Consider the following 10,388-nt stretch of genomic DNA (forward strand, 5'->3'; position numbering starts at 1 on the left):
GTTAGGGGCTCTGAAGAATTGCATACTAGGTCAAATTCCTCAAACCCTGCCTTTCACTGCTCCTCCACCTCTAGCCTTAAATACGAACAAATTTTTGAACCAGAGAGTTATTTTACAGCTCCTCTGTTTAAACAGGAACTGCATTCGGCCCTTTGCTGACTGCTTCTTTAAAACTGCAGCAAAACACAAGCTGCAAATGGGCTGAGAAAAGCCCTCAGCAAAAGCTCTACAGTGAAGCGGAAGTAAAGACCATCTCTTTTGCATTAATACTTTTTTTTCTCCTTTCTTTTTTAAGCTTTTTCTTTTTCCAAGTTCTCTATTCACTGTTTGAAGAATACTCATTCTTTTCTCTTTAGGATTACATCTATTTAGCTTTTTAATGTGGAAGCATTTTAATCTACCATTACTTTAATGCTGTTCCCGAATAGTTTGGGAACAATGATTTATATTTCATCTTCAGCTATGAGGATAAAAAAAAATAAAAGGGAGAAAAAGGCACTACCCTCCTCATCAGTTACACATGTAGTCATGGCAGGGTGGTTTGTGCTTTGTATCAGGAAGCTGTTTGTTCAAAATTAGTGGCCAATTCATAGGGAAAATGAGCAATATTTTAGGGAAGCTCATGTGAGAGCACATCTTCCTTCCCCACCCTATAGAAACGTGAATCATTACCATCTACTGATAAATCACGAGCAAAGCCTCAGTGAAAATTGTCCTCTGCTTGGTTGGCTGGAGGTCCAAGAGATGCTTGGTGACTCGATCTCTATTCCAAGTTGTTTGGATTTTATAGCTGTTACCGGGGGCTCCCTTCCCCATAGTCTCCTCATGTTCCCGGTTAAACTTTTGTCCCAAAAATCTCCCTTTATTGATTAACTTCCCTCCCATCAAGGGAAAAAAAAAAATCATTTTGTGCTGCAAAACAATGCACAAGTTAAATTGGATGTTTTACGCACATATTGTTGTCATGTCCAGGGTTGAATTATGAATTATGCTCAGTACTAACAGGACTGGAACATTTTGTGTTTTGCTTGGGAAAGTGCAACCATAACATGCAGAAGTCGCTTGTCCACATGCAGAATGAAAGCCTTACCCCAAGTAAACTCCAGAAGGCTTAGATTTTCAGTTAGCAAACATCTTTCCTGAGGGAAAAGAACATTTCCCTCTTACTGATATGTAATTAGCGATTTTAGAGGACACTGTCAACAAGCTAACGGCCTTCTGCCTGCAGGTCATCAGTATAAATATAGCCCAGCTCAACAGGGATTAAAAATTGTTCATGTCTAATAAAATGGTTGGTGTCTCCTCTGTGAGATGAGTTTAACTGGGCTCAGATCCAGCTCCTATATCACAAGCATAAGCAGCAGCATGGTAAATGGCACACTCAGCTGAGATGCCCACAAGTTCATGGGCTGCGGAGCTTGAACTCTACCTCCTCTGATATCCCATGCACATCATATGCACATATGTGCACAGCCTCACCCAGTTTGCCCTGAGTCTCCTCAGGCTTCCAATTCACAAAGCACAAGAGGTCAGTGTGAAAAAATGGGGCATTTTTCAGCTCTTTCCAGACTTAAAGAGCCTTGGAGATCTTAATAAAGGCTGCCAAAATTTCACTGCTGCAGCAAGGAGCCCAAAAGCTTAAATGTGGGCTTCCTGCTGCATCCACAACCCCCAGCAGCTCTGCTGGGCATCCATAACCCCCAGGGCTTCCCGACTCTCGCATCAGCTGGGTTTCTGGGAAGCCCAAACTGCTCCAAAACCATCCCACACCCATCATTTTCCCAGCTGCCCACCATAAAACAACTGCAGTTGGTTTGACCAGAAACTCCACATTTCCAACCCATTACGTTGCATTACCACGCATTCCTTCCTTTCCTTCTTGTACTAACCCATCATAAAATAATTATCAGCCACGTTGCAACGTCACTGCAAAATAAATAAATACTGCCTGTGCACACTGCATTCCTCGCCTGGCCAGCCCAGGCTGTCAGCTAGGGCTGAGCCTGAAAAATAGCTCCCACCTGTACCCACCCTGGCAGCAGCCTTGATTAGCAAAAAGCCTAAACCTGACATGGTGGGACGCGCTGCCAGTAAAAATGAAGTGTGCTGGCATGGGTGAGTGTGCAGGGACCCTGAAGCAAATCAGCAGCGAGCGCTGCCAGTCGCACCGGAGGTGCTATGGTGGCTGGTTTCCCATCGTTTGCCTAATCCTGTCAACATCTCCTGCAACTCTCAGGCAAACTTTAAAGAAAAAAAAAGTAGGATAGTAAAAATTGCAGTCAATATATCCTTTTAATTTGCACCAGATTATAGTTTTTTTAATGCAATTACTGTAATTTCATTAAATGACATAATTACCATTAATGCAGAGAAAACTGTCAATAGAAGGTGTAATTATGTTGTATAAAATCACAAGCACAATGTGCAATGATGCATAATTCCTCATGAAAATCATTCTGTGACTAAAATTAACTTTTAAAATATTTTAAAATACATATTGTACAGTAAGAATGATTCAGTTATTATGGACTTAACTTCCACAACCAGGGAAGAAGGGGGAGCAGAGTAGGAAGGGAGTGTTTGCTTGAGGAAGGAAGGACCAGGAATTCAGTTTAAAGTGCAACAGAAAGGTAAGAACACAGGTTTTCATATGCATGAGTGGGAAAAACAAACAGCTTATAATCGCACAGATATACAAGATGACTCCTGAGCAGACATTTCCCTAGGTACATTTCACTACACAGCTCCAGCTTCTTGGACACCAGTAACGCAGCAAGGAAGCGATGTCTCAGTGGAGTAAGGTGTGACAAGAGGAAGGAGTGATGAGGACCAAGCTAAAAACACAACATTCACCCTGGAAACCAGGAGCAAGTTGTCCAGGGTAGGATAACAAAGAGTCAACCGCAAAATGCCCGCTATTAAGAATCCAGAAAACCAACGTGTGACTCTTTCCTCCGACCCAGGATGTTTTTTCTGGCATTGGTGTAACACAATTTGCATCAAACCCTTTATGCACAGGGTAAATATCACCAAAACTGAAATTTTGCTTTTCACCTCACCTCCCTTTCAATCCTCTTTCCAAAACCTCTAAACCTAAAAAAAAAATTCTGATTTTACTAGTGCCTGAGCAGGCCTGATCAGCATCCTCTGTGCCTATACAATTAACTCAGGTTAAAAGTCATCAGATTAAAATTGCGGAAGGCTGAATGAAAAATACACTTTCACTTTTATAGCACAAAAAAATAATCTACTCATGTTCTGATACTGTCTCCCCTCACCATTACAACTTAATAAAGGAATTTAGCTTGGGAGGATGTACCTCATAAATAAGAAAACACAGTGATAGCATTTTTCTCATTCACTTGTGTCCTGCCTGTGCTGTCCTCTGTTTCCTCCCTCTTTCTCTGTCCCTTTCTCCTGTGCACCCAGAAGTAGCAGCTCATGTCCTTGTCACGCTCGGAGCTGTCAGCACTGATGGGGAGGGAGGTGCGCTGTAATGAAGACTAAAACAGGAAGGTGTGAGAGACCGCGTCCTCGCCTGTTGCCATGCTTTGATGATCTCTTACAAATATTTTCTCCTGTCTGGCAGTGGTTTTTGTCTGATTGCTTAAGAAAAGAAGGTTGATGTGATTATACTGTCCGCTTGTCTTCCTCCTCCTCCACCCCTTTATTTCCCCTTGAAGGAAGGGGCACGGCCACCCGTAGAGGGAAACCAAGGGCAATCCAACAGGGGAGGGGGGTCCACCCAATCTCTGGGATTATTACAGTGAAGACAGTGAAGATATGTGAATGTGTAGAATATGGTCACAGCAGTTACTCCCAGTGGCCCAAGAGACAATGTCTATGGGGGTGGAAAAAACAAAACCAGCAATGGTTTCACAAACCCAGATGAAAATGGGTGAGAAATTTTGTGCATCTTCCGCACCTCTGGTTTTCAGAGTGAGCTAAGAGCAAGTCATCAATAAGGACAAGTATGGCACTGGCTAAGCTGGTTCAAAGCCAAGTACTAAAGATATATAGATGCTGTTTGCTGGGGAACCATGATTTTTAAAACATGGTATCTGATACACCTTTTATTTAACCTGTTAGAGTAGATTTCATGTACAGATTGAGGCAGGGAGGGATGCTGCACCTACCACGCTATGTGTATTTTCTGTTTTGTTTTGTTTTTACTATGAACACACACATTGGAAATAGTGAGAGATACAGAATTAGCACTTCATTTTAAGTCCCAGAGCTGAGTTATTTCCATGTGGAGAAAGTCAGATAGAATTAAATTTTTGGTTGTAGAAGAAACTCACTCTAATTATTCTTGGAGTCATGTATTTGTATTCCTTTCTCACTACCCACCTTCTATCAGGAAACCAGGAGTATTACAGTATACAGCAGAGATGTCAATAATCTGTAACTTGCAACCTTCTGCCTTTGTGCTCACCATCCTTTTTTCTAGGAATAAACTCATTTTTCTGCAGACCCACTTTCCCCATATTCTTATTTTACTGCCTCTCCACCACTTTCAAACTATTCCTAAGTCTAGAAAACAGAACTTAAGTATTTAGGTGCAAAATCTCCTAAGAGCAAATCTCTTAACTATGTCCCTGGATTCTTGCTGAACGGTGATGGCAGGACATCACCACTGGGATTTTACATATGTCCCTCCCTTTCCAGCCCCAGTGTGGGCAAACATAGAGCACAACCTGCTTCAGCGAGGTACCAGCTGCTCTGCTCTCCACCACCTCTTGAACCATTAACTTTAGATATGATCTAAATAAGCATCAAGGAACAGGAATTAAAAAAATAAAATTATACAGAGTAAAGACCCTCTCATCCCACCTACTCTTACATGCCAGTAACCTACAGGGTGAAAGACAGGGCTTAAAACCAGGGATGGTCCACTTTACTCATCTGTAGCAAATACACTGAAGTGTTTTCCTCAGAAGAACCTTTAAGTGACTTGTAATGCATAGACAGTAAAAGGGGAGAAATCTTGGACATGTGGCTGTTATTTTGCTTAACAAACAGCTCAAAAACTTACTTTCTGCACGCTGGACCACCACAAAATGGTTTTGCAACCTTTAATGGCATGCCAAACATTTCAAGCATGAAGAAAATGTCACACCGCAGAATAAAAAGCAGGCAGAACCTTTTTGTGCTTGAGTGGATTATGAGAAAACTGCAAATGGGGTGTTTACTACCAAGAGGGAAAAGGAGAGAGCCGAAAAGTGGGACAGGCAGGTGGAGAACTTGGCTTTTTGTTCACAGAGTGCAGAACTCACCAACCAGTCTTTTCCTTTTCTTTTTTTTTTTTTTTAAAGCAATGTATTATCGTCATCAAGAGAAGAGATTTGCAACAAGCACTGTCTGCAGAGCTGCTTACCTGCCATAGGGACACAGCCATAGCAGGCACTGATCCTGCAGCAAAGAGCCACCTCATGGCAATGGAAGATGGTAGAGACAAGCTCACTGCATCACCCAAATCGAAGGCACCTCCCTGCAACACCCTCTCAGCCACCACCTCCCTCCTTCCCATTTTTTAAAGCCTTGCCATGTTTAAAAAAAAAAAAAAAAGTAAAAATCCAGAGACATCACATGGTTGCAGCCTTTACAGGGTGGTGTCACCCACCCACTACCATGGACATCCTCAGTGCTAGATGCAGGCTGTGAGCCAAGTGAAGAAAGGCTCTTCCTGAAGGTCTGATTTCCATGCCCATCAGGCCCAACGTGGCCCAAGCTGCCTTGAAACCCACAGCCCTGCAGCTACAAAATACCAACGACAGTAAGTGATAAAGGGCTTTAGGTCGATGGAGAGGAAGGCATGGTAACACTTGAGATCTTATAGCACTTAGCTTCATGCAATAAGAGAAGAAATCCACTCACCACGAACGCTATCACGCTCTTCACCGTGGACTCCCAGAGAAAGCAGCTCCGAAGGAATTGTATCGTATTCCATATTGCCATGGTGATTTTTTTCACGCGATCAACATTTCTTGATAAGATCTGATAAATATTTAGTGGGAAGAGGGGAGGAGAAGAGGAGTTTAATCACACACACTAATATCCTACTATTGCTTCAGAAACAGGGATAATTCAAGCTACAAATGCATGCCAGGGCACATATTACAAATAAAGCTTCTATTTCAGAGACACTCTCCAGCTCCTGTCTGCTTTCTGCTTACACCCAAACCTTCCAGATTTTCCTCATCTTTAGGAAAAAAAAAAAAAAGCATGTATTGATGCCAAAACTAAATAAAACAGTAACACAAACCTACCTTCATTCCCCTTCAACTCCCAAAATACAGCAACGGCTCAGGAAAAAGGGCCAGAAAGAATTTAATCAAAACACTGAACCTCTTCTCTACATGTTTTTGCTGAGTACACAGAAATAAACAGGGAATTTTAGGCATTTTACGCCTTTATACTAAATAAGGCACCTTTAGTTAAGAAACGTAAATAATAAAAAAAACCCCGTTGTTCTAAAATTCTATGGACTTTTAAAATAATCTGGAGTTGGTTTCTTCCTTCTCAAAGAAGGGAATATGGCTCTCATCATGCTTTGGGTGCTGTGAACTGTGCCACAGTTATAATTTTCCCCACTCTGAAGCACGAAGCAGAACTACTGATGCAAACTAGACCAGAAAGTAATTTCCTGTTAACACAAGCAAACCTTTTAATATATACAAAAATACACAGGATTTACATGTGTTCAGCATCTTATGCATAAATAGGTTTTGTTCTTACAACCACACTACTGCAATTCAAATCTTTCCAACACAGATGCAAGAGTTTAGACCAGACACAACGTGCACCTTTTTAGAAAACTTGCGGTTCTCCTCAGTAAAGCGCTTTTCTCGGGGCTTGAATGTTCTAATACTTGCTTTTATCTAAAAATAAAGTAAAAATAAATAAATTAAAATATGTCATGTAGTTTAAAGTGCATTATTTCAGCTTTGTGCCACCAGTGTCGATTAGGAATTTCAGAATCTTTCACTCTTCTCAGCCTCTATGTGACTTAGGAGAAGCTGCTAAGAAAGATGTGGACGAGTTAAATTGGGCAAAGCTGGACTCGCTTCAGCAAGAGCAGAGCTGCAGCCCACAATGGCCTTAATAAATAGGATTTAACTTGGTAAAAGGCTGTAGGGCATTAACAATTGAGACTGACTCAGCCACCTAAAAACTAAGTGCTCTGTGTCCGTGCCTCATTAATTTTACTGTCAACGCCCTGGGAAGAGAACATTGTGGGTCAGCTTTTTGGGGAAAAAGTAAGTGTTAAAAGTAAAGTACAATAATCTAAACATTAAGGCCTTTTGTGGCTGTTGCCAATGAAGTGGTGGCATACAGTAATTGGCACCTCCTTCCTAAGGCGCCTGTGGTCACTTGTCAGCCCAAAAATGCCCCCGCATTGTCCCATCACCTGGATTGACACCACAGAGCTCTGATGTCCCAACGCTTCTTCACCCACGGCATGAAACACCCCTTCACCACCAGGTCAGGACTTTTCCTGCTTGGCTCCTGGTTTTTAAAGGATCCCCTCTCTCCACCCCCATCCTTGCAGATTCATGCATTTCTTACACCAGTGATAAGCAAAGAGAAAATCTTGCAACTTACAGGATTAAACAGGACATCCAGCTCCAAGTAGATGACTCCTTTTGAAGCACGCTCCAAGTCTTTATTCTTCAGCGTGTAACAACTTTGTTTACCATTTCTAATCTACAGTTTGGGGAGGTGGGAGAAAAAGCATCAATATTTTCCTGGCTGTAATTCACAGTATAATTTCAAGACAGTACAAATATATAAATAAAATCTCAAGTACAAAAAATACCTCCCCAAACCCTTATAATATGCACAGAGCCTGAAATACACAATGCTCGTTGGATTAGAGACCTATAAAACTGCAGATTAAATCTCTTATGGTCCAACTTTAATTTACAGATCTTGTACTTTATAGTAGAGAAGTGCATGCAATAACCAGCCTGAAAATTCTGCCCTGGAAGCCAAAGAGTTGATGGGAAGTAATCAGCCTCCGTTATTACAGGTTTAAAATGGGATTTTTCTTCCAAAGTTCAGGACAAGAGCCACAAACAACAGCTTACCTACCTACTGCACACTCCAGTACACGAACCCGCTTCTTAACGCTTAGTTTATTGCAAGGTTGTCAAATTACTACCCAGGAAACAAACGCAATCCAAAGAAATTAATCAGCTTAAGTGGAGCGAATGCTAATGTAACAAATGTTCAAAATTAACTAATTCATGTAAAAGACTTCTCACCCTCCCCACCCCACCCCCGAATTTCAATATCATTTCTACACTCTAATCTGCCGGTTGGCCCCATAGCATTGAACATCTATTAAAAGGAAAAGAATAACCAACAAAAAAACACCCTCCCTCACCATTTTGTAAACTATTTGGCTCAAATCAAAAGCATTCTCTCTTCAGAAAGTGATGGCAGAAATGTATTTATTATACACTGTAGGATATGTATTGATTAAACATTTGGCTTTTTAGGAAGCAGACCAGTTAATTCTAAACAGCAGTAACATAAAAAACGGCAGCTTACCAAAAAGCTATGTTCAGGGACTGTAATGATCAAAGATTAAAGATAACAGAGGAAATTTGGGGGCATGAAATTGCAACCATATTTAAAATGGCTATTGCTGCTCTGGCATTTAGAAGAGGCACTCGTATAAACCGCAGCAGAAATGAGTATGGAGGGGGGGGGGAAAGGACATAATGGGAAACAAGTGATTTCAGGAGACAAGGGAAAGGTCACCTCCCATCCCTGTGTTGCTCCACCCTTTCTGCCCCAAATAGCTCGTCCAAGGGTAGATGGGATTTCTGGCTAAGAGCTGGAAAGGGAGAGGGCTCTCACAAGGACCAACTTTGCATCCTCTGTGGTGTCCAACCAGGAACTCCAGCTTTTAACTAGATCTCACCCAAAGCTTTTTGCTTAACAGGATGCTGGGAGTCATGCAGGCATGTGTTGAATTTATTTACTATCAATAAATAATAACAATCATAGGTACTGCATTCAACTGATCACAAAGCACCTCTGCTGCCACTGCAAGGGAGTACACGTAAGGTTGGAGTTGGTGGCAAAGGATTCTGCAGCTCCCAAGGAAGTGGCAGACAAAATCTATTCTGCAGACCAGAAGGCTCAGGTAATCTGCAAACCCCAAACCAGAACTGCTGCTGGAGTGGCTCATCTCTCTCCTAGGGCCAAATGGAACAGCACCAGAAGGTCACAGGCCAAATGCCACACATAGGATCATCAACCCATCATATAGGACTCTGCTATTTTGTTTTTCCCATCCTCAAGCAGGGGCAAAAATTATTTTAAAAGCTACTGAACAAAACCAAAACAAAACTTATTTGGAAACTAAAGATTTTGTTCAATTTCCCAAATTAACTGAAAAGTGGATTTACTGATGGTAGAGATACAGGTCAGAAGGATTTGGTTTGTGGTTGTCAACCTTCTGGTCCAAGGGGATGCCACCAGCAGCAGGTTTAGACAGAGCTTTGGTTCACGGACACTCCTGCTACAGGATAGGAGTTACGTGTCTGCAGAGATGTTGGTGTCCAATATGTATCACAGTATGATACTTGATTTGCCATAGTTAATTTCTGGGCTGAATTTCCGTGTATTCCAGTTACAGATATTTCTCCTAGCATTTCATCCTACAGCAGAAACGACTAGTGGGAAATTCTCTTTGCATTCCTCGGGATATATTTCTTTCTTACATCTTTCAAGAGCATAACCGACAAGGAAAAACTGTCGTATGCAGCTAAATTGCTAGAACAAGGGAAAGAAATGCTGTCACTACCGAGAAGGTCCAAGTCTGATATCATGGTATTCTGTACTCATAAAATGCTTCTGACTTTGAGGAAAAGACCCTTTATTTCAAGAGCTAGAGCCGAATCGAACATTTTGGGTGTGTCTGCACGTGTGTTCACACAGCAGCTTGCAAATCAAACAACAAATAACTTCCATCTCTGTTTGTCTTTGGAAATAGGAGTTGTTAGTTGCTTGGGAAACTTTTTAAAATGGTGTCATTATTGGTGTTGCTGTTATTTTAAAATTGAACAGGGCAGAAAGTACACAGTGCAAATACAGTTTTACAGTCAGCTTCATTTGGCATCTTTAATTCTAAGTGCTTGACTTGTGTGGTAAAAGAAATGCAATTATAGCTCAGCCTAAGACTAAACATTCATACAGATATCCTAGCTTTTGACCTTCTTCAGAGGAAAAAAAGCACAAGAGAAGAACAGCAGGCTACAAAATGGCATTTCTTCATTGCATTTTCATTTGGATAAGAAGTAAAAGCCCTGCAAAGAAGTCAGAGAAAAACATCTCTTACAGTTTTGGCAACGTGCTAAGCCAGCACGGTTCAG

The 10,388-nt window shown here is 41.5% G+C and overlaps 1 protein-coding gene across 1 annotated transcript in view; it reads right to left on the minus strand.

Annotated features, from left to right (window-relative positions):
* The window catches only part of MCTP2 (multiple C2 domains, transmembrane 2), a gene marked incomplete at its 5' end in the record, with an annotated part of 82,741 nt that overhangs the window by 37,340 nt on the left and 35,013 nt on the right, over positions 1 to 10,388 (minus strand). Inside the window, 3 exons of the mRNA XM_010189789.1 lie at positions 5,878 to 5,997; positions 6,807 to 6,881; positions 7,606 to 7,707. Of these exons, the coding sequence (XP_010188091.1) occupies positions 5,878 to 5,997; positions 6,807 to 6,881; positions 7,606 to 7,707 (297 nt within the window). The remainder of the gene's footprint in view (positions 1 to 5,877; positions 5,998 to 6,806; positions 6,882 to 7,605; positions 7,708 to 10,388) is intronic.

Source organism: Mesitornis unicolor, unplaced genomic scaffold, assembly GCF_000695765.1.
Source record: "Mesitornis unicolor isolate BGI_N332 unplaced genomic scaffold, ASM69576v1 scaffold37538, whole genome shotgun sequence".
Taxonomy (NCBI): Eukaryota; Metazoa; Chordata; class Aves; order Mesitornithiformes; family Mesitornithidae; genus Mesitornis; species Mesitornis unicolor.